Raw genomic sequence first — 24,432 nt, forward strand, 5'->3', positions numbered from 1 at the left:
ACTCGGGTATTTTTAACACTTGGCTTCATGCGCCACTGAGCAACTTTTATAGGAATGAACAGGGCATCCTGATGACACTGCATCCAGTTCTCTTTATATATTTGAATATGACCAGCAGCTTATGATAGCTAACATTAGCTACGTTTGGGTATGTTTTCCGGAAGACTGTTAATACGGTTTGCTTACTTTGTGAGTGCTCTCCATATGTGCTTCTGTTTAAAAAGCAACGCCTGTTAACTAAATGCAAAAGCATAGCATGTGAGACAGTCATTTAGCATTACCCACTATGCCACTGAGTGATAGCTATAGTCATCACCTTAAAGAAAACACTCCGAAGAGCAGCCAGCTCTTCAAATTGTACTAAAAATACTATTTTTTAAAACGTTCTTTATGTACTTTGTATAACTTATTTGATTATATGTCCTTTTACGGATATAAACTTACATCCTACTTCCCATAAAAAGGGGAAAATAGGACCAAAGTGAGTGACATATAAAGTATAGCCTATGTAATGGGACAATGGGCAGCTGGGAGAGTTTCCACAGTGTTTGTATGTGTTCATCAGTGGGAATGAGGTTGGAAACAGTCATAAAATACGGGTTAGCACAGGCTTCCTGGGAAAACATGTGAAACACACTCATTGTTGAAGGTACAAACGTTTTACTGTAGATGTTTTTTTAATTGTTTTATGAAAGAAGTAAAACAAATCTATGTTCTGTTGGGATCTTTAAACTTGCATAAGGCTCTGAACTGCTGTTAGGGACAACGTGAGATAATTCTTTACCATTGAGTCAGAAGAATAAGGGAATCTATTTAGCTCATTTCTAAAATGTTCTGCAGAAACTGTAACATTAACTAGTATCTTTGTTCTGCCTTCGTAAACTCTGTAGTCAAATAATCATGCCCCGAATAACCAGTTTGTCAATTTGATGTTTATTCTTTCACTACCATTATCAAGTACTGTACGGTTAAAGGCGCAATACTGTGGAACATCCCATCTGATGATACCGATGTTCAACAGTTAAAAAACAAACAATTGAACATACTTGTCCAGGTAAAATGACATTTACAAAACACAGCCACACAGGGACAAGTTTCAGCTCAAGTACATTACAATTCTACATAAATTAGAGACCTAAAGAACAATATTCCAAAGAAGTAATATAAAACTGTACATGACAATACATTTGCAATACATTACAATATTTATTCAAATAAGGCGTAATAGCACCATGAAACATGAAAATGATTAAAAAAACAAAAACCACACAGTTGTGACAGTAAATACTGCATTAGTAATGTGAACAGTGAAAGCACAGGAAGCATGTACAGAGTTGTGTCGTTACCTGGTTTGATATTATATAAAGGACAGCCTGGCGGTTTACTGTAAAAGTTAAGGACGTGTTGTTCTCATATGGCTTGATGGCATACCTTTCTAAACTGTGGTTATGTTTTGATCAAGGTAATTAAACTTGTTACAAAATTCAAACACAATTGTAAACTAGTCTATGTTTGTCATGGTGAGATGGTTCTTGTGCCTTCTTTGGTCTTTATCTACTTTTCCTCTTTCTATATGTCTCCTTTAATTTCATTGACCTTCAAACAGGAACAGATGACAATCAGTAACAGGATCCTTATTGGTCATTTTTTCATGTCGTCTCTCCCATAATATTCCAGTTTCCCACCATCCACTCTCTAACCTTATCTTTCTATTAACTGGCATGTCATTGTCATTTCACCTACTTCCACTGACATGTTGAAGTGTGGTGAGCACTGTTATTATGTACTTAAATATGCGTGTTCCTTATTCACAGGAAGTTGTTGGAGATCTGACGTTGATGGTCAAACAAGTCCTCCGCCTCGGGGCTGTAAGCATCGCCTGATGAAAACACACAGAGGAGAGAAGTTGAGTACAAAGCAACACATATGGAAAGTATTGATGTGTTGACATGGACTGCATCTATGTCTTCTTCACACCGTACCTGCATGGCATCCAAACATGTAAACTCGAGCTCCATCGTACTTGCACCGACAGCGCATCACGTTGTTCTGGAAATCAGACTCAGCCATGTCTAAGGAAGGGTTAACCTCCACCTGTAAAAGAAAATATAGTAGAGATAAACTCCTGCATGACTCAAGTCTGTCATCCTATAATACTGTACCGGCACCAAACTACTAAGTATGTTTTTTCATCACAAGATCGCTTTCAACTGACATGCAAATGAACCACGTGCAGAGGCAGTAAAGGCATCACAGAAGTGTTGCGTTTCCCTCTACGCTGAGGATACCTTGTTATATACAGTAAGTCTCTTCAAAGCATATACAATACTAGATTTTAAAGGCATCTCTATATACTGTTAATTGGTCAGAATCCAAACAAATGCCCCTCAATACGGCAAACAAAAGCATAAACCTTCCATCTCAATGGACCGACAATGATTCCTCCACCCATCAGGGGAAAACAATTAGATAGACCATTAACATTTTTGAGAATTTTTACAATAACGTTTCTAGTATCAACATATGTCTCTGCAGAGTTGAACAATTAAAGTCAAATATTTTACCATGCATTAATTTCCTATCAATGTACTTTGCAAACCTGGCTATATGTCTCCTAAAATAACAGTTTCGGATTTTTTGAAGATGTGCTTATTTGCTCTTTTAAGAAGATTATTGACAATCCAATTTCTGTATCTTGAATATTAAGAGATTGCTAACTTAGTGTAACATGAAGACTGGTTGTCTAAGCTTCTATCTAACTCAACATTGTAAGGGTGGTGTGAAGTAATTATGAAGTAAAGGAACAAAGATACACTTTATTTCAGAGTTTTTTTTTCACGTGGCCAACTGCAAAGCCGCAGGATTATTGTTCTCTCCTTTTCTATATGGCTCATGATGTATACATTATGGGTTCAAGTGATGCATGACATCACTTTCCACTGTTATCTCCCTGCAGAGATGCACATGACAGTGTTGGGTTTGGATGTAAGAAGCAGCCTATCATTAGGCTGTAGCCATGGTTGGTTGCTATGGTTTGTTGTTTTCCACCCTGTCTGCCTGCCTGCAAGAAAAGCACCCAAATGAACTTTCCTGATGCACACATCAAACAGATAACCACAGATTTAAAAAAGCAACCCTGTCTCATTTTTTTACTTACAGTTAAAATGTTGTGACTCCAATTATATATTCACAGACAAAGATTTAAGATGTATAGATATTCATGATAATTATTCTTTTTAAATTACATTTTCAGCCTTATTCGCCACCAAGGAGTGCATATATTTATTAATATTGCATGTAGAGAGCAGCTAATAATTTCAGCATATATTTTGTAATCCTGATGTAAAATGTACTGGGTGGCATTAATGCCATTTTAAAAGCTCTTGTAATAATGTAAAACAAAGAGCCCGCGGCCTGTTTTACAGAACAATGAAAGTCAATGTCATGAAAAACACTGAGGTTGTGCAGCTGATATTTAAATGAAGTAGAAATCAGGAGCAATCTTTCAGAGGTGGACGTGACTCATTGTTTTAAATGTATGGTCCTATAAATGGCAATTCTTGGTAAAGACTCAAAGAAACACCCAGCTGCATCTCGCTTCTTACACACATTTATGAGAAACTCAACTACTGTTGAACCGCGATCCCAACCACAGAGTGCTGCTGGGCCACGTCGTCGTGACAACAGTGGATCTCTGCTTTATGACGTGTGTGGTTTTATCTTTCAAGACGGGCTCGACACATGTGTAGAGATTAGAGACAGACCCGTCCTGTATGTAATTTACACACACGCACGTTAGTCACACGTAAAAATCTTGATTGTATGCAAACACATAATAAGAAACTGTAAACATCACTTTGCTGCAACCAAGCTGCCGTGAAAAAAATAGAACAAATGACAGAGAAACGGGACAGATGAGTAGGTCACCGCAGCAGATTGGATGTCTCTTAAAAACAGACGGGAGATGTAACAAACTCCACTTTCAAACAGAAAACTCACTCTGTACAAATGTTAAGTGCTGACAGAGCAGTCCCACTGGGAATAGGTCTAATAGCAGGTCTACTTTCTATATAAATCCAGACTAAATTCACTTTCCTTAAATACGCACACACCCTTAAAACTACATACATACTGTACACCTGAATGGCACAGCAGCCAAGAGCCATTGATCCCAAATTATAGTCTTTTATCAGAGCTTTTATCTCTGTTGAAACACCAACTCAGCTTTTCTTCTCGCTTTCACGCCCGACCTGAGAGGTTGTGTAAAGCTACTGAAATGATGTGATTTCACCATGAAGTTTGAAAGGGGGATTCTGTCTTACTCTGCAATTTTATCGGTTAACAATTACCCAACAGAATAAGGTGAATCTTGTGTTTCGAAGATGTTCCTTTATTTGTTAAAAACCAAGCGTTCTTACCTGGAAGATGTATTCACCAGGTCGTATGTCTGTGACATCGATCCACTGGCAGTCGATATCGTGGCGGTATGTGTCCCAGCAGCCAACTGAGATACCTTGCTGTCCCATGTTATAGCAGGAGTACCGCTTGTGTGTTCCTTGTAGAGAAAAAAAGTTAGAAACACATTAAGCGAGTAAAAAAGAGAAGACTAAGTGGTGTAAATCTCCTTTGCTGCCAGTGGCTGTGGATTTTAATTTCTACCGCGAGCCTGAGATTAAAACAAAATTATTACAAAACCAGATCTTTTTTGGGCACAATGGATAGAAAGGCTCTTAACTGCATAAAGCTTGTCTGGGCTTTGTGAAGCCAAGATGATTTTGGGCTTGGCCTCTGATCCTACAGCTTGTCGCTTACTTTGAATGCTTATTATAGGATGTCAACATTTCACTTTTATGTATTCTTGTTTCTCTTGTTTGTCATGATTCTGGTTTCTTTTGTTTCCAGCTTTTCCCTTGGGAAGCAGGTTTACAGTAAGTTACATTAACCTGTAATTATGTCTCACCTTCAGGGCAGTATGTGTCCTCCAGACAGAAGCTGGCCTTGTGACCTTCGGCGACCTTGGTCCCGTTGAGCGTCAGCAGGTCATAGTGGGTGAACACCTCAATGCTGTGGTAATGCCTAAGGAATTGGATCAGGGTGAAATGATTCAAAAGAAACGTGTTAATGTGTTGCTGTTGTGGTTTACACCGATGAGAGCAAACCTGAGTTTCATCTCAAAATAGAGCAACCATAAATCCTTTCACGTTGTTGTGAAGGCGTCAAACAGACACGAGCAACAATTGTAAACACACAAGTGGGCTTAGGGATAACGGTTTGATGTCCCAATGTTCAAATCCCAATTAAAAACCCACCTGTTCAAATCTGCTTACTCACTGTAGTGCTCCCCATTATATGTTTCATTTGTGTCCACTTGACTGTCTCCTCCATGATTTCCTGTTTGTGTTTTTATCTTGTTCTGTTGCCTATTAGCTTTTATTTTATCTATTTTTTATTTAGTTATTTATTTATTTTTATTTTTAAATGTACGGTGTCCTTGGGTGTCATGAAAGGCGCCTACAAATAAAATGTATTATTATTATTATTATTATGTTGCTCTCATTACAAAACCATTCCCAGAACAGACGGTACCAAAAGTCAAACCATGTGTCTGCTGGTGGTTGTGATTGGGCTGCGGCGGGGACAGACACAGAGCTGTGCCTCTCGTCTTTGAGACAGAACCACAACCGCTGAGATAAGAAGCCAGGCACCTCTGAGCGTAGGAGCTGACCGGGTGAGGAGGATGCTTATTGTAAACATAATTGAAGGGGATGAAAGATTGTCTTTTGCTGTATTTAATAGCATGCTTTTACGTATGTCTGGTCACATATAGTACAACATGTCACTGCGCTTGCTGCTGAATCTGACATTTCCATTCATGCAGTCATTACATGTTTTTACATCTGGTAGCTTCTTTTTTTCTTGTGCCACCTTATAATAGTGTTCAGTCCTGTGCCATGGGGGAGGTTGTGTTGCCTTTGATGTCCAACCAAACCCTGCAGCAGCTAAAATCACAACAGTCACATCTGTAAAATGAACGGCTCTTGGTTTAAATGAAAACCTTTAAAGCTCCTCTAAATCACACGGCGGCTTGGAACTACATCTGTAAATGTCAGCTTCACTCTTACCTGTGACACTGGTGCCATGTCCAGTTCTCTCTGGTGGCCTTGGGCCTGAAGTCGGCGCGGCCCATGTTCATGATGCGGGAGGAGAAGCGCAGCAGGCGGCGATGTCCGTAGGGCCAGGTCATTCGGGCGGCAGAGGACGACAGGCAGTTCTCCTCATTGGCGCAGGTCAGCAGGTGGAGGGGGCGGTCCTCCAGGTAGGCCGTCTCCTGGACCAGCTGAGCATCCAGGACCAGGTCGGGAGCAGCTGCAGGGCGAGGGTCACAGTTAAAAGAAAATGCATATATATTTGTGTCTTTTACTCCATTCTTCTTTGTCAAAAACGGACATCTGCTCTACCCACAATGCGACTCAACGGCTGACTGTCAAAGATACAGCCTTTAAGGAATACTTTACTTATGTATCAGTAACTCAAACATTATTATCTTTATTTCTTGAATTAACTTGAATCAAACACAAGTTAAAAAACAGATAAAGGCCTTGATGAATTTAATAAACTTTTGAGTCATTCTGAAAAGCAGACTCACTTTCTACACATGTGACTCCTGCGGCCCTGCCGTCTCCTCCTCTGGGACAGTAGACATTTGTGTTCCTGCGACAATGCTGGATGGACATCTCATTGCCGATGCAGTGACTTCCACTCAGAATCACCTCGCCGGCATCTGCAGAGCCAGGCCAGTACCAGGTCTCCTGCACACACACATAGAAGAGATTCACACATACAGTCATTAGATCTTTGCTGGAATAACAACAGGAAGAAAATGGTCAAAGCTGGAAGAAAATAGCAGCCTCTACTATAAACAAAGAAACCCCATAAGAACTATCAGTGCACATTATCACATTTTACACTCTTATACACAAGACTGCCTGTTAAATGTTCCCGGCAGCCCCCCTCAAAACACACTCATGCTGCCCTTTCCATTCAGTTCTATTTTCAGTCTGTTTGCTCAGTGAATTTCTCCCGGATTTTTCTTGGCCTCACTTTCCCTCTTTTATTCTCAGTGCGCTGGAAGTGGACGTTTGTGAAGCCTGTCATTACCTCAAGCCTCCGTAATAACACAGCACAGTCACAAACAGCAGGATGCAGAGAGAGGAAGAGAGAGAGAGGGAGGGAGAATGGAATATAGGAGCACAGAGAACAAACGCTTAGAGGTCGAAGAAAAAAAACATCAACATGTTTATTTCTGTTGTTTACCTGAAGAGCAGTGGAAGCGAAGCCCAGGCCGAGCTGTCGACAGACCATCATGGCCTCGTGGATGCCCCAGTTCTCACTGCAGACGGAGCCCCAGCGCTTCACCCCTCCCACCTCCATCAGCACCTCCACACGGCCCTCAGATGGCTCTCTGCCTCCTGCCAGACGCACCTGAAGGTGATGAGTAGAACATGTTTTCTTGTCAGTCTGTAAACACTGCTAACACTGTGGCAAAGTACTCAAAAGCAGTATTACCACACTGTAGAAATACACTGTTACAAGTAAAAGTCTGCATTTAATATTTTACATAAGTATGATATAAAAATATTAGAATAGAAAATGTACTTAAAGTACTAAAACTACTAATTCTGAGTGATGGCCATTTCAGAATAATATAAAATATATTCTTGAATTATAGTTTTAATCGGAAAGAACGTAAACCATACATATTGCTGGGTAGCTTCTGAATTTTAAAAAGGGATCAATACAAATTATAATAATACACGATACATTATTTGTTGATTATATTTTGGTATAAAGTGGGGGGAAATGGTAATACTCAGGGTGTGTTTCTTACCGAGGCTTGCATGCCAGTGTTAGGCACGTTGCAGCGCACCGCTACATCCTGAGTGTGTTTGCAGGTGTAGAGAGGCACCTCTCTGTAGGTACACTCAGTAATGGACTTCTCCCGGCCTGTACACTGCACACTGTTCATGTGGATGGGTCCGGTACCTACAGGAGAAAGGGCGTGGAATTCATTCATTCACATGTGTCTCACCAACCATCGGCCATTTGCAAGAAGACAGGCTACACACACACAGGGTACATAGAAGACTATAAACCTGATGGCTCTGTACCCACAGATGTCCACAGAGAGTGATTAAAAGCCCAGACATGATGGGGTCCTCTGATGTGGCTCTGAAACTGGGCATAGCCAGGGAGTTCTCTGTTTAAATTACCGTACAGTCTGCGCTACACACTGCACAGCAGGGCCACACTTTACAGACCAAAATAGATACCTAAAAGGCTAAATAGAGGAGAATCTTTGATCACATCTAGGTTTGCGTAGGTGTGTGAGGCCCATGCTAAAGCCCTATAATTTGGCCTTAAATAGCTAATGATGTCATCAAGTCTAACTTTATGTTTTTCTCCTATAAGTGAGCTTCCAATGAGCATTCACGTCACTTCTGCAACACACAGATTCACCCCTTATATGTGTTCAGTTCTGCAGGGATGATGTATCTGTGTAAGATCACGGAACACCTATGATTTTTAAAGCGTCATTGCAATCACCAGAAATAAAAAGCTATATCTTGGTCACATGACTTCGATGACCCATACACTAAGCTTTAGCCAGAAAAGTGTTTTCGAAAGTGATGATGTTTATGTCCCAGAAAGCCTCTTTGGTTTAACAAAGCTGTTACTAGCAGACGCCTTTTTCAAGAGACATAAAGGCTTACAAATTAACAACTGAGGTATTAACGGACACATTTTATGATGTAATCTCTTAAGCTTGTGTTAACCACAGGCACATAACCAAAAACCCATTCAAAAAAACTAAAAAGCCAAGAAAAGGTTGACTAATTCCGTGTTGTTGGACTCATTCCTGAAGCACTCTAATGGCCTGAGACAAAAAATGCTAAAGTGCTCAATTTTGACATTTAACAATGGTCATTATTCAGACACAACTGTACCATAGCACCTACTTTAATAGAGCCCTACATTTACCTCAAATGAATTTCCATGAATTAGTTAATTAAGTTAAGCAGAGAGAAGGAATTGCACCCACCATTATGGACATGCTATGTGCTCGTTTAGGCAGAAGGATAATGGGAGGAAATGAAGGTGATTACAGAGTTACTGCAGAGCTATGGCAAGGAGGAAAAAAGGCCAATAATGTTGTGTGTGAAAGTGGGGTCTATTTCCTAGGAAAATGTTTGACTTTATTATTGCCTGACAATTTAATTGCTATATTCTCATCCCCACAACAAAAGCAGAGCAAAAGTAATCACAGTATTCCTGAATGTTTGGTCCTGCTCAGTGCTGATTGCCTGACATCCTGGTTTCAAAGCTGCGCTATCTTTTCACATACAGTACAACAAGTTTATTTTGACATCAAAACATGCCATTGTTTTGGTCGCTAGAGCTCAAAGCATAGTTTACACTCTTATAATTGGTCATGGGTAGAGTTCCTCAACAATGAGCTTCTGCGACAGAAGAAGAAGTTAGGCTATAAACAATTTCTCTGGGTTTATTTGTCTACTCAGCCCCATAGTTCTTGGATAGCTGCGTTTAGCAACAGACATTTAGGCTGAGAAGTGTTTAGTCTAAAGGATCACTGAGCTCACTGATCCTGCTCAGAGTGCATGATGAATTCAGGCACTGATTCAAAGTCGGTCACATTCAAGAGAAAAGTGGTTATCAGATATGTAGCTGGGACTCCTTTTGATGACAAATACATACCCAGTTATGGTCTTATCTAAACATACAAACGTCTCACACCATGAGTTCACCAGACATGGTGAGTAAATGAATCACCAGAAAGACTTGAAAGTGCACTTTGTGGACACTGTGTGAGGCTATGTTTATGCTTCATATCTTACCCTGTCCAAGCTGCGCACTGTTGAGCGCCTCTTTGGCCGTCCCGAAGCCCAGCTCTCTGCAGACCACGCTGGCTGCAGCAATGTCCCACAGGTGGTCACACACCGTGCCCCACTTGCCCTCCTTGAGCACCTCAACACGGCCTTCCCCAATACGGGGCCCCGCCTTCAGACGCACCATGGGCTGGAAGGAGCAAAAAGTACGTTTAGATACAAAATATCAAAGTTATTGAAATGATCTGGAAATCTTACACTCAGCTAATGTTTTTCTTAGTGTTTAAAAATAAAACTGCTTATTTCTAGATTTCAGCCTGATAATAGTATGTGGTCTACTTATTTGGAACGGTGTAATGGCCTCTTTATCTGCCAACCTGCTGGATTATGTTTTTATTTTGTTTCTAGTCTTTATTTCAGCGTTGAAGTATTTCCTGTTTTACTTTGTTACCTTTCCATTCATTTCAAGTAACTTCCTGCCTTTGTGTGTTTTCCCTCCAGTTTTTCATTGATTGCTACTTTCCAACTCCATTCAGGCCCTTCCTTGTTCTTTTCCTGTTAATGTCTTCGGAATAACCTGACAGCTACCTGCCGGACCTACATCTTGATTTGGATAGTAAGCTTATTTCCTCAATTAATCATTAGACTCTTCCTGCTCCCTCTGCATCAGTTCATCTTTGTTTGTCTCCAATCCTGCAATACCTATAGTTTGATAAACTGCTAAATGAAAAGTAGAAGAAGCTTTTACTTTTAAAGGAGTAGTTTTGAGAAATAAGCTAAATAACGTACTTGCTGATAGTTAGTTAAAAACATGGAAACCACTGCCATGACGTGGTTTGTATATCTTAACACAAAGACTGGACACCGAAAACAGCTAACTCGGATCCGTCCTTATAACACAGCTAAAAAAAACATTTCAGTTGTTTTGTAGTACCTTTTTTGTTTAGTTTTGTTATCTAACTTGTTACATAGATTTTGAGATTTTGAGACCCTGATGAAACACTGGCTAGATATTTACTGCTTTTAAGCTAACCAGTTGATGGTTGTGTTGTTTTCTTACTTAATTTTTGAAGTCATTATTGAACTTTCACAATGAGTTACTGATTTTCTACAGTTTAAAAAGTAAGATAAGACATGGTAAATAGTTTGCTTAAAGGGGACATATCATGCTATATTTGAACAATATATTGTAGGGCCATACCTATATAAAGTATATAAATATAGTTTTTTTTTCAAAATACCAAACAGATTCTGCATTTTAGCCATGCCTCATTTCGCTCTATTTGCTCTTTCCAGCGCTGTTTTTGCAGGGGGCTGATTCTGTGAGCTGCAGCTGACCACGCCCCCCTGCAGGAGAGGGGAGCATGCTTTGAAATCAGCTGCTGGGCTGTCAGAAGAGGGGGAGAAAAAGAGATCTCCGTCCTCCGTGTTTTATTCTTATAGAAGTAAGAAGAGAAGTAATGGGGCAGAAACCCTCCTTTTTACGCAGCGGTCCAGACATAGACATTAAACGGTAACACATATTCAGTTGCCAGTTACTTTGGCATTAGGGCAGGGATATCTAGATACTCTCCAAGGTTTGACAAAATGAATTGTGCTACTTTTAAAATCTGTAATCAAAAAGATCCTCAAAAACGCTATCGAAGCAGTTCCTGCCGTTGGTACGTTAGTTCAAACAGTAACAACGGACTATTTTTGTTAGCGGATGCATGTCAATTTAAATCAATACATACAACTATTTTTTAAATCAATAAAATCATTTTCTAAATCCATAAAAGCATTTCAATTAATATCGGAGTCATATCGCTACTTTGTTGAGAATGTGGCCATGTGTAATAAGCGGGATAATGTGCAGTGACTTGGTCATTATGGGGAAAATAACACCTTCATGCCGATCTAGATCCCTCCGCTTCGCGCCGGGCTCCTGATCAGCCTGTCGGTGTTCTTTTCCCCATGATGACCGCGTCGCTGCACATTATCCCTTACATATGATTATATAGAGTCATTATTCATTTGTTTTAAACCAGGAGGCGCAAACGCTTGCCTCGGGGAGGGAGAAAAAGAGCCACAGCGGAGAATAAACAGAAGGGCAAACATGGCAACCATGCGCGGGAAGTCTTCTTCACTGTTTTTGTGGCAGACTACAGCGCCACTTACAGGCCTGGCATATGTACTACAGCATCTCCAGCGCTTTCGAGCGGCATTGGCCGGCCGTGGCCCAACCTCTCATTCCCCTGATAGGTGGATAATTGACCACTAAGCGGAGAACCCCTTTTGTGACGTAGGAAATAATTCAAATCTGGATCAGTCTGTATCAGATCCGTTACAGCCCCTTTTTTAGAGATTTGGGTATGGAGGAAAAGAGAGGGTTGTATTTTCTGACACTTCCCTGACACACCGGGGACACATATTCATGTATAAAAGACGTACAAGAGTGCATTTTGCATGATAGGTCCCCTTTAAGTAAGTACTTTGGACAGAGCCATGCTAATGTTAGCTGACTGCTTTCAGTAATTATGCTAGGCTAAGCTATCTGCCTCCATATTGCAGCTTTACATTTAGTGGAAAGATAGGCAGGTAGTTTGGAAATTGTATTGAATTTACATTTTCAAACTAGTCCATTCATTATTAACACATTTGTTTATTATCTATATTTTTTTAACTTCCACCTCCATACTGACCGGCACGGCGGGTGGTGCAGGCGCTCTGCCATAGCGGGTGAACTGGGATCCTGGGACACAGCGGACTACAGTGTGCATGCCATTGTTGCATGGGACATTATTCCTGGGGAGGGACAGCTTGGCCTGACACTGAGACAGAGAGACCTCCACACCCTGACACTGCACCTTCTCCACCCAGTAGGCCTTCTTACCGATCAGTGTTCTCAGCCTGGGATGGTAAAAGAAGAAGTTGGTGGAAAGAGACAGGTATGTTTGTGATTTGAGACATAACTAATGGTAAAACAGGGGTTTTAATCTAATGTGGATTTTACCTGGAGGATGGATCAGCTATCTTGGAGTCCCACATTTTCCTAAAAAGAGGGAGACAACACACTGGAGTTACAAGTATGCCTCTTTACATCCAGTAGACTAAACAACCAGCTGTCCTATACTAACTGCACACTCCCACAGTCTGCTCCTGTGCCCCCTCGCATCTCCTTAATCATCGTTTCTTCTCTTTCTTGATGTACCTACTCTTCCCTTCTGTCTATCAACCCTGAAATAAACAAACGGAGAGCTTTGAAAGAGACACAACATGCTGGGAAGGGCGTGTGTGTCTTTGGATAAACATAGTCCTCGTCTTAGTAACAGGGAAGGAGAAAGAGGGAGGCTGATTTACAATAACGGATCACATAACTCTTCCTTTCTTTCCTCCAAAACCACCACCTACTTGTCATAACTTTTTATATCTTTCATTTCTACAGTCATGGGTATTTCTGTTTCAGTGTTTGTCTATATGTCTACAGTGAATGTCTGGTTTGGGGCATCCATGTGGAAAGAAAAACTATAAATATAAATAAGCCACTATACATTAGTCCCTTTCAAGAAGCCTTATTGAGGTCTGCCAACTCCAACAGGGTTTTCTAAACTATGTCTCTAGTTTTATGGATATTACGTTAAACTAAACTCAAATTCTAAAGGGACACAGTATGTGTACACAAATAAGGAACCCCTACGCCTATGCACACACACACAATCCATGCTCAAATCTGAAAAGTAAAAAAAAAAAGCAAACGGTCAATAAAAAAGGGATGATTCACAAACCAGACTGAGTCTGGGAAGTGTCCATCTACACACACACACACACACACACACACACACACACACACACACACACACACACACACACACACACACACACACACACACACACACACACACACACACACACACACACACACACACACACACACACACACACACACACACACACACACACACACACACACACACACACACACACACACACACACACACACACACACACACACACACACGAGCTGACCACTCTCATCTACCAGTGCGACCACAGACAGGTGCAGTGTGACTGACGCCCCTTCATGAATGTGCTTGAATTAAATGAGTCACCACACCAAATATAAAGTTAACCGTATAACCCGATTTATGATGCAATTAAATATTTGGCAACCTAAAACGGGAAATGTTTCCTCTCCAGTAGAATCCCAGTATACCGGTCATCCACAAGTTATTAAAGTACCAATATTAGATGAGAAGTGTGTTTGGGGCTGGAGGGGCCTTCAACAAAACCTACAATAAACCCAGAGCCAGACAATCTGCTTTATGGAACAAAATAGCTCTTTAACTGCCAAATGCTCAACTATCTTCACCAGCTGTGTTAAAAGGTGGAGTTTAATCAATGTAGACCATTGATTTATCAGACAGAATGTAAACATATGTATTGTTTCTTGTAATATTAAAACATTGATCAGTGCAATTTTAAGAAAAACATTTGAAAATAATATTGTACTTTTTACACCATGAACTGAGTACGATGTGTATTGGTTTGTGTCTATCTGCGTGTGTAATTATAAGCCTATCTGTGTGTGTCTGCATGATTTTAAATGTTTTATAACTCGGTGCTAAATCAAAATGAGAGAGACGGCTGTGAGGGGGTGTTAGTTCATGGTTTGGAGAAGGGGGAGGAGGGGGGAGTGCTACCCATATAATTGCCTGCTCTGCTTGGCAGTGTCTGCTGTGCGGTCGAGCAGTAGCATGTTGGTTCACACACACCAGACATGGAAATATGCACGTACATATCAACTTTCTCTGCCTTGCCTCTGTAAAAATGCAGCTCTTTAAATCTGCAGCGTTGTTACCCAACCTTATGAATGCATTCTGGGAGACAAGGAGCAAGTGATGTAAGTCTCTATGAACTGGACAACTTTTATGTGCATTGCCTAACTTCACAGGATGCGGAAAACCATGTTATTTTGGTTTTCACATAAGATACATTTAAGTTTTCCTGCTGAGAGCCAAACACACAGTGGTGATTTTGTTCTTTGTCAGGTCGGAAACACACGTTTGAGCTGGGTTGAGGCTCTTCTCCATCTTTTAAGGAGATGGTGAGAAAGGGAGGTGAACAACAGCATCAACCCTCAGGCACAGAAAACAGGTTGTGACCGCAGCAGTGCAGCACTGCTGAATCATTTTATCCAGGAGAACACTTTCGGACTGCTGGAGCTTCAGCTTGATGCAAGTTTTTTGCAATTATGACCACGCAATACCATAAGCCACACTGGAGAGGGGATCTTACTGTAAGCGGAAAACAGAAATAACCTATTATTATACTGCATGAATGCAAAGCTTCCTGACTGGAGTAAATCGGCTCACTGAGGAGAGAGGTTCCAACAATAGTTCAGCCTTTAGACCAGGCATGGGCAAACTAAGGCCCGCGGGCCATATATGAATCCGGCCCGCCGAATATTGGTACAAAATTGTCCAAATTATAGTAAAGACCGCATTCATTTAGCCTTTTTCCTGCAATACCCGGCATTTCAGTTGATCCCACAAGATGGCGCACTCTAGACACAATTGACCTTTGCTGGAGTCTGGTCTATTCTCTGGCCCCACTCGGCAACCCTGCAAGATCAAAGAACCAAATATTTCACGCTTACATTGGAGGGGGCGAGATTAACCTGATCAATAACAGTTCATGGCGAGTACGGCGAATACAAGTTGTAACAAGCAGTAGCGCTGAGCAAAGTGACTAGAACGCGACCACACACTTATAAAAAACCCTTATATAAAGTCAGGCAACACTAACCAGTCTTAGTGTGATTCTGTTTATTTGACCTTACTTTAATAACCATCCGTTCACTGTTATTGACCATTTTGAAGAGGCAGACGTTTTCCTGTTGTTTTGTATTATTGCAGCTGTCGGATGGAATCAATACATGGGCTACATGTGGCCATCACAAGTAAAATCATAACGAAAACTACGCCGGTAAAATATGCGTATAGAACACGGCTTATTCTTTCACACACAGTGACGTCACGAGCTACCCACAATGCAACGCGCGCCATATATATATATATAAATATATGCTGCTAATATCCTGGAGGTGCTAATATCCTGGAGGTGCTAATATAAACAGCTAGCTAACAGAGCAGAGCAGAGCAGAGCGCACTAGTTTTTTTTTTCTGAATTAACGACCGAAGAAATCGCTGCATGTCTTCGGATTACATCTCTGGACTTGAGGGGTGTGCTCTAGGTCGTTACCAGCGTAAACTAGAGCTGTGTGGGTTGTCCGATTGCCCTTACAGACTGCCTGCAGATGTATGGAAAAACGACTCTCGAAAGTGGCCTTTGGTCGATTTTGGCAGCATCTACGTCTATCTTCTGGAAACACCAGGTGAATACCCCACTTGTCACAATAATATTATCATGCTAATGCATATATGTGGTATTTTAGAGTTGACTATATTGATTAAGGCAATTCTTTCACACACACATACGGGTATTGGGCCGAGTGCGACACCGTACTTCCGGTATCCACCATTTCACGCGAGGTGCAAGCAGAATATCATAGTCTATTGCCTTAATCAATATCTAGTCAACTCTAAAATACCACATAAATGCAATGGCATGATAATATTATTGTGACAAGTGGGGTATTCACCTGGTGTTTCCAGAAGATAGACGTAGATGCAGCCAAAATCGACAAAGGCCACGTTCAAGGTTCGTTTTTCCATACATCTGCAGGCAGTCTGTAAGGGCAATCCGACAACCCACACAGCTCCAGTGTACGCTGGTAACGACCTAAAGCACACCCCTCAAGTCCAGAGATGTAATCCGAAGACATGCAGCGATTTCTTCGGTCGTTAATTCAGAAAAAAAACCTAGTGCGCTCTTTCTGGCTACTTTAGCTAGCTGTTTACATTAGCACCTCCAGGATATTAGCACCTCCAGGAAAATGGCGTATTTATATATATATATGGCGCGCGTTGCATTGTGGGTAGCTCGTGACGTCACTGTGTGAAAGAATAGACTATGATATTCTGCTTGCACCTACGCGTGAAATGGCGCATACCAGAAGTACGGTGTCGCCCTCGGCCCAAAACCCGTATGTGTGTGAAAGAATGCCACAATATGATAGCAACAGGTAGTCAAGATAGTCTGATTAGAGAAACGTTCATAACAGCGTTGTGATGCCAAACAGCTTTCAGACTAAAACACATTCACTTATGGCGATGGGGGATATTTATCAGCTGCTTGTGACAGTCAGACAATGAAAACTTTACAGCGGCCGCTGCCGCGAGTTAACGGGAGAATAAACTCCGGTAGACGAGCTGCACTGCAGCGGGCAGTAATGCAGCTGAACCACATTAATAAACAATGCACCACGGCACTCTGGAGAAAGGTATAAGGTTGGAGAAGTAGTTCTTTAATTTAATCTGGCTTCGTATAATTAAAAACTACCAGACGCAGTCCTCTATTGATGTTGTTGTGAGCGGTGTTGCGGAGAAAATCAGCGACGTAAAACGCTGTGTGGGTCATAAGAAGGCACGTAAACAGTTACGTCCTGATGTAAACGATGACGCAATGATGCAATAATTCACCTCTGAACCTGCATCTGTAACAATGAGTGGACCAAAGAAAAGAAAAGTCAACATTGAGTGCCGAATGTATAATGAGGAGTGGACAGCTAAATATTTTTTCATCGATCTGCTACTGGCCCGGCCCGTCTGTCAAATTTTAAAACTCATAGTGGCCCCCCAGCCAAAAAGTTTGCCCACCCCTGCTTTAGACTGTCCCATCAACCTCCAATGAACCAAAACTCAAAGGGGTCATAATTATTTTCTTCCATGAATTTTGGCTTTTCAGCTCAATTGCAACAAAGGCATACAAAAGCCTTAACTGAGAAGGGGCATTATGGTCTCCTTAAAAGCATGTTCCCATACAACAAAACTGCATTTTCTATTATGTTTTGAAGGAAATGTTCTCCTGGATTATGTTAGTCTTTAACACATCACACATTTTAAAGCTACTCTAATAGTCTGTGAAGCGTGAGTTGGGGTAGTGGATAGGTAGCTAAACTAAACACAGACCTGTCACCCTGGAGACCGCTGTTGTTTTAATTTCAACATTAACCATGTGCTTCAAGCTGCGACTGTAATACATTTGGGAGTGCAGTTTCGTTGTATGGGAATGTAATTTTATTGGAGACACGGTTGGGAGGGCTGAAGGAGCCGTGGGTTCACACAAATTAGAATAACTGAAGTTACTGTCAGCCTCAAAGAGAGTATGGATGTGATGAAACAAGGGAGCTTGAAATTGGCTTTAATGCTTGCCTTTTGTAAGCACAGCAAAGTAGAGGAGTATTTAAGCAGCTGTAAAAAGGCGCTGAGCAACTTAACAGGCTGAGACAAATGCAGTCACACCAAAAAAGTAAAAAAAGGAAACAACCACATGGTCTGAGAGGGAAGTGCTGACACAGCACAGGGTTTACAGCAGGTTCAGTTAAGAGCAGAGAATATTCTAGCATCTCTCAAACCATAATTATAGCTGTGGACACAAACCCAGAGAAAAGCAGGCATGGACCATTGACAGCAAAGTGGGTAACACCAGCAAGACAGGATGTGACTGTTATCACATCCTGTTATCTTCCTTGGATAAATATCAAAATAACTCTGGGCACAGCAGTGCTTTGATCCAAACTCCTTACTCGGTCATAAACCAGATTATTGGACACTTTTAAATATTGACCTGATGGTGGCCCTAGATGAAAGGTTAAGGGTTGTACACGTTATCAAAATGAGCTCTGAATAGGACATTCATGTTTGTAAAAAATATCATAGCAATCTGTCCTGTAGGTGTCGAGACATTTCACTAGAAAACACAAATGAAAGGTCAGGTGATCACCAACAGTTCCTTGTGTTTGAACTATAAATGTCTGTGATAAATGTTGAGCCTTCCCAATCGAGAGGAATGGAGATTATCCACTGAATAAGTGAAACCTTTGACCTGCTGGTGGAGCGAAAAGAAGAGTCTGGGATCATCAAAGTTATGAGGTTTGATCCTCTGGGTACCATGAATGGGCTTTGTGTCTAAATGGATAACAAACAAAAAAGTCAAACTTACTCCCCATCTTTGATGTTTACTGTCGAACAAACATAGCTGCTCCAGTCGTCTCCCACATCGAAGGGAGGAGGTAGACAAAAAAAAACAACAACATTCTCCGTGCTGGTCCACTCTTTACAGAAACCACTGGTCAAATTCTTGGCACAGTAATATGATGTTTCTCCACCCCAAGATGTTTTTCAGTATCGTTGTCCATATTTAAAAGTTTGCACCGGGAAAATGCTAACCACCTTGGACCCGAAAAGTCTTCTTGACCAAATGGAATCACCTATTTGAGCGAATTTCTGAGGTTTAGATTTTCTCACACTCAATGAGTATTAATTACTAAGCTGTGGTCAGTGTGGTTAACAGGGCAGCTGAGGAGAAGCTCTGCACAGCCGAGATGGACACAAGGAGGAATCTTTGGCAACATTTCGAGACAGCTGGTGCAGGGCAGGTCAGCGGTCAGTACAGTGGTCCTGTTAGCCATGCCATAAAAAGACCTCTGTGGGCAGACATGCGGACACACATTGGGTTGTGTTGAATGTGCACAAGCGTGTGTATGTGTGTGTGTGTATTTGCGTGTTTATTCATTTGTGAAATGCGTACATGGATTTTGGACAGGTCTTGTAAGAGACCGTGCGACGAGGGTGGGTGTATGGATGTATTTGCATGTGTGTGTATGTGAGGTATTGGGGTTTGCTATGGCATATGTGTAAAGGCTTTGAAGATTTTTGTAGTTTCTAAAGCGGGTATTCATGGCTAAAGGCAGACGATTTATGTTTCAGGGACATACAAGAGTTATGATAATTTACAACAAATAGAAACCAGAAGTTTTCCCTAACTAGCATCTGTACTAGTTTGTATTAATGTAATTAATATCAATAATTGTAATGCTAATATTTTGAATGAAGCTTGAATCTTAAAACTATTAGATACAGTGACATCCTGTACGTGAAATATAAATGTTATTAATGATCTTACAGAAAGATTGATACTCCAAAGCTGATATTAGTAACATATCTGCCACCTCTAAACAAGCCTGCTATTTCCCCTCAGACTCTCTATCCAAAAGGCACAGTTTGTATTTACACTTGGGTTGAATAGGAGTTTGTTTTCAGTCTGCCTTCCTGCTTGGGAAAGTGCTGCTGCTCACAGTTTTAACTGAAGGTTTCTTAATTATATGAGATTAGAAACCATGTAAGGGAGGGTTCAAGTAAAGACACACACCATGATGATGATGATAATCTTTTCGTCTGGATCTGACATTAATAACATACTGTCTAAGACTATTTTAAAGGTCTGTGCAGGGGCCTCCTCAGCCAATGGGCAGACAGGCCGTGTTCGGCTAATGCCACAGTGGACATGTCGTGCCAGTGTGGTTGTTCTAATGACAGCAGTTGAGGTTAACCTCTACTACAGGGGGTAGGAACAGCAATCCAGGCACGGGGCCGCCTAATCCGTGTAGGGATGTGTAGTCCACCGCACTTTTCCATCCCTTTCATAACACACACACACACACACACACACACACACACACACACACTTTTTCTGCCTCCCTCCTCCTCAGTCACTTTGCTGTGTCCACACTCTCACCTGTAGGCGTTCTGGTCAAACGCTTCTGCCGCAGGGAATCCTAACATGCCACAGACGACACGGCTGCTGCTGAGGTCCCAGTCCTGGTTACACACATGACGCCACCTCCCAGCATGCTTCACTTCCAACACTCCTTCCGTCACCAGATCACCATGGTTTTTGGCCAGCACAGGCCGAAGACGGGCCTCCTCTAAGTGAACCCTTTCAGATCCCTGCAATTAGAAATCATTCTTTAATGATGATAAAGAGTTGAGTATAGCACCATTAATCCTGAATAAAGTCCGCCACAGGATAAACTCTCTGACAAATTATAACAGTTAGCAAACATGACGTAATCTTTATTCAAACAAAAATGTGTTTGAAATATCTGTAATCGAGGAAATAATAACACAAGTTGACATGCTACGTCTTTAATCATCACACTCTCTAATCATCCACATAACAGCCAGCAGGAAGGAAACCAACAGAAAAACAGAATTTGCTTAAAGTGTCACGATGATTACAAAATGGTCAGGAAAGTGTCAACTCTGCAAGTTCAAAAGGAAAGAAAGCCAAACACAAGTGATAAATGTCTTGCAATTTCCTCTGGTCGGAGTTTCTTGCATGAGCTTATGGTGGTTGAGTCCTGAACTAAACGCTGCGAAAGAGCTGGATCTGGAAAAGTTCTGGTTTTAAGTTTGTCTCTAATTAAACATGTCCACTGGCTTGTGGCTCCACAAAAGACATTCATCTATGGGAGTCTGAAGAAAAGCTCGATTGGACTAATTATTTGCCGTGTACTTTTGGCTCTGTGTGTTTGTCAGTGTGATTTTACCTGTGTGTAGTGCACATCAGTCTCCAGTCCAACGTCAGGATAAACAGGCTCTGGTTCGACATGGTTCCCACTGAGCTGCTGCTGTCTGACATTCCTCGGCTGGGGCTGAGCCTGGCTCTCTGCTCCTCCTCTCACGGCTGCGGGACTGTTCCTCTCTGTCTCCTGTCTCTGCCTGTAGGATTGGCCGTTTATCAGACGCGAAGGCAGCTCGTGCCCTTGTGGCATGGCTTGTTGGTTTGCTCTGGAACCGCCTCGATTCCTTCTCAGGATCTGGATCTCATGGCCATTTTCCTGTGGCGTGAGGTTGCTTCGACGAGAAGAAGTAGGGTTACGATGAAGGGCGATCTCATGACCCCTTCCAGGGGACGAGGAGATGAGGGCTGGGGGAGGATTTGACTGTTGCGGTTGCGGTGGTGGGTTTCTCTGTCTTGGCTGGTTTGGCTGCGGCCTAGGGGATGAAGGAGCCTCCTCCACTGTGACGTTGGGGGAGCCAGGTCTCCTGTCTGGGCTGCAAATGACCCCCAGGTCCTCAGCGTGGGTGCAGTCGTTGATGCCCCAACCATTGGAGGGACAGTCTGCAATGGAGAGCTCTGTGCCCGTGCAACGAACATTGTCCAACCAGATCAGACCTAGCAGCAAGAAAGGGTGGGTTTGAGAATTTAAATATATAAAAACTTAAAGGTCTCCTATTATACTATTTTTAGGCATATATTATAGGCCTCAGATATATAACAATATATATTTTGTGAAAAATACCAAACAGATCACCCATTCTAGCCATGCCTCGTATCCTTCTATTTCAGCCCTGTTAGAAAAGTGTTGATTCTGGGGTCTGTAGCAGAGGGGGGGGGGGGGAGCTTATGCAGGAGAATTCTACCGATACTCAGCTAAATGCTGCCGTGATTAAATACCATATCATGTTCAAAACCACATCAAGGATTATTTCTGAAACAATATGGAGCTCAAATGCTTATTCTCTTGCGGGTTTACCACAAGGTGAGTTCCTTTTTATTTCCAACTGTTTTATACATACTCTCTCCAGTACAGGTTAGCTCTGAGTGTTAGCGATGCTTGCTAATGTCAACAAAGACCATGTTACCTCCAAAACACGTCGCACATTGTTTCTGATAGAGAGTTTCTGATAGGGCCGTGGGTGTAAAGCCAGCCCACATTTACGATATGGTTTTGTTTTCTGATACTTTGTGAGTTCCCTGACACACCGGGGACACATACTTATGTATAAAATACATCAAAAAGTGAATGTTGCATGATAGGAGACCTTAAAATAGTAAGGTGTTCCAAACGAAACACAATTTAGTGGACATACCTTGTCCCTCGCCGAACTTGGCACTGTGCGCCCAGGTCAGGCCGCGTTGGTAGCCCAGCTGTTGGCACACCACATTGGCCAGGTTAAGGTCCACCTCGTCATCACACACTGTGCCCCATGCGCCATTGTAGAACACCTCCACTCGCCCCTCGTTTGTATTGCGCCTACCTGCGCCTGCCAGACGTACAAGCACCTCCTGGCCGGACAGCGCAGGGGGGTAGAGCAGGAGCAGGAGGAGGAGTGTGGACAGTGAGCTGAGGCACAGCATCCTGCAGGGGGAAACAGAAGAAGAGATGAGACCTCCTCATGGGAATGAAAATGGAAGCGGTGTGATGTGAGGTAAAGAGAAGTAAAACAGAGTAGATGTATGTAAAGCAGGAGCTCCTAAATATATATGCACACGTTACCACAAAAATCCCAAAAATCACACAAAGCCATGGAACTCACATTCCATACTCTGACTAAACATATAATTTAAAACTTCTCGTCTAACCCTAAAGGGACATTGTGCTGTAAAATGAAAGATTGACTGATGTTTTTATCTTTTTAAATAATCAGTAATTTAAAGGACAGTCAGGGACTTGAGGAACATAGTGGAAGCATAGCACTCAGTCTGAACCAGTCAGGGCAAAGGGAGTAATAACCAAAGCTAAAAGTAGCCTCTCAGTCCAGCCAACGGAAACTTTGGCTTTCCGCAAACCCTCAACCTTAGTTGCATGCATTTAGCCAACAGACACAAATGCAAATAAACACAGTCATAAAAATGTTCTCACACATAAATAACGCAGCAGGTCTGTGAGAGATATTTTGGTTAATGAGCAATGATTCATTTAACCTTGGAACAACCCTATAAAACCCTATTTTATAATAGATGGGAAGAAACTGGTGAAATAAGAAGCAAGAAGAGAATAGATTTTGAAGATGAAAAACTCCTTATAGTAATTCATCCAGCCAGGGCTCAATGACATTCTGCTTTCATTAAAACTAAATGCAGCGAGCCTGAGCAAATATAAGTTGATGCAAGCGAAAGGGCATAATTAAGGTTGTTAAAGGAGGGATGAGGCATGGGTGAGTTCATGCAGGTGCAGGGATAACATATTTTATAATTCAGTTTAAGTAGAGTTTAGCAATAGGTGAAGTAAAGAGAAAAAATCTGAAGCCAAACTCACCTATCTGTTGATCTCAGCCTGGAGTCACGAGGAGAAAGAAGGGAGAGAGCTCTGGAGGAAAGGAAGGCAGTGAGCTTGGTCCTGCTGTCTCTCTTTTCTCCTCTTCTCCCTCCCTCTTTCTTCTTCTGTCACTCCCTAAGATCTGCTACTTCATCCATCCCTCCCATTTTCTTCATTTATGCAACTTTCTCTTTTTCATAAGGTCACGTTTGTCCTATCCATCACCTAACGTCCATTTAACCATGGACATCAGTGAAAACACAAAGGAAATACAATCTGAACATGATAAATAAACTTCAGGTTACTTGTAGTCAAATCAGACATACTGAATAATTGATGCACCCCAACATAGATGTATGAACACTTACTTTACTCACTTACATTATATTGCTACTCTTTTCAAATTAAGCCAACCACTTTCTCACAGGTCACATGGGCTCAACTTATAAAAGTGTTATTTTATAAGGATTTTCTCTCACAAAACATGTTAAATACTGTAAAATGCATGGTAAGAGAATATTAGTTTTATTGTTTGTGCCC

The 24,432-nt window shown here is 41.7% G+C and overlaps 1 protein-coding gene across 1 annotated transcript; it reads right to left on the bottom strand.

The window, feature by feature from the left end:
- Window positions 1–914: 914 nt before the first annotated feature.
- Window positions 915–24,170, bottom strand: LOC117462251 (lysyl oxidase homolog 4-like). Its single transcript, XM_034104431.1, has 15 exons — window positions 23,893–24,170; window positions 22,724–22,992; window positions 21,397–22,025; window positions 20,583–20,794; window positions 12,898–12,936; window positions 12,587–12,794; window positions 9,915–10,095; window positions 7,889–8,043; window positions 7,315–7,482; window positions 6,647–6,809; window positions 6,123–6,366; window positions 4,961–5,076; window positions 4,419–4,555; window positions 1,983–2,094; window positions 915–1,879 (listed from the first exon to the last, which is right to left on the bottom strand). Exons 2-15 carry the CDS (start codon window positions 22,989–22,991, stop codon window positions 1,809–1,811), a joined length of 2,703 nt encoding a protein of 900 aa, XP_033960322.1. The 5' UTR covers window position 22,992; window positions 23,893–24,170; the 3' UTR covers window positions 915–1,808.
- Between the last annotated feature and the right edge of the window lie 262 nt (window positions 24,171–24,432).

This window comes from Pseudochaenichthys georgianus, chromosome 1 (assembly GCF_902827115.2).
Source record: "Pseudochaenichthys georgianus chromosome 1, fPseGeo1.2, whole genome shotgun sequence".
In the NCBI taxonomy this organism is placed as follows: domain Eukaryota; kingdom Metazoa; phylum Chordata; class Actinopteri; order Perciformes; family Channichthyidae; genus Pseudochaenichthys; species Pseudochaenichthys georgianus.

Coding starts and splice junctions, on each gene's coding strand:
- LOC117462251 (XM_034104431.1), bottom strand. CDS start 22,991: ATGCTGTGCCTCAGCTCACTGTCCACACTCCTCCTCCTGCTCCTGCTC. Junction 12,795..12,897: donor ATAGCTGATCCATCCTCCAG/GTAAAATCCACA, acceptor TTACCATCCCAG/GCTGAGAACACTGATCGGTA. Junction 2,095..4,418: donor CTGGTGAATACATCTTCCAG/GTAAGAACGCTT, acceptor TTTCTTTTACAG/GTGGAGGTTAACCCTTCCTT.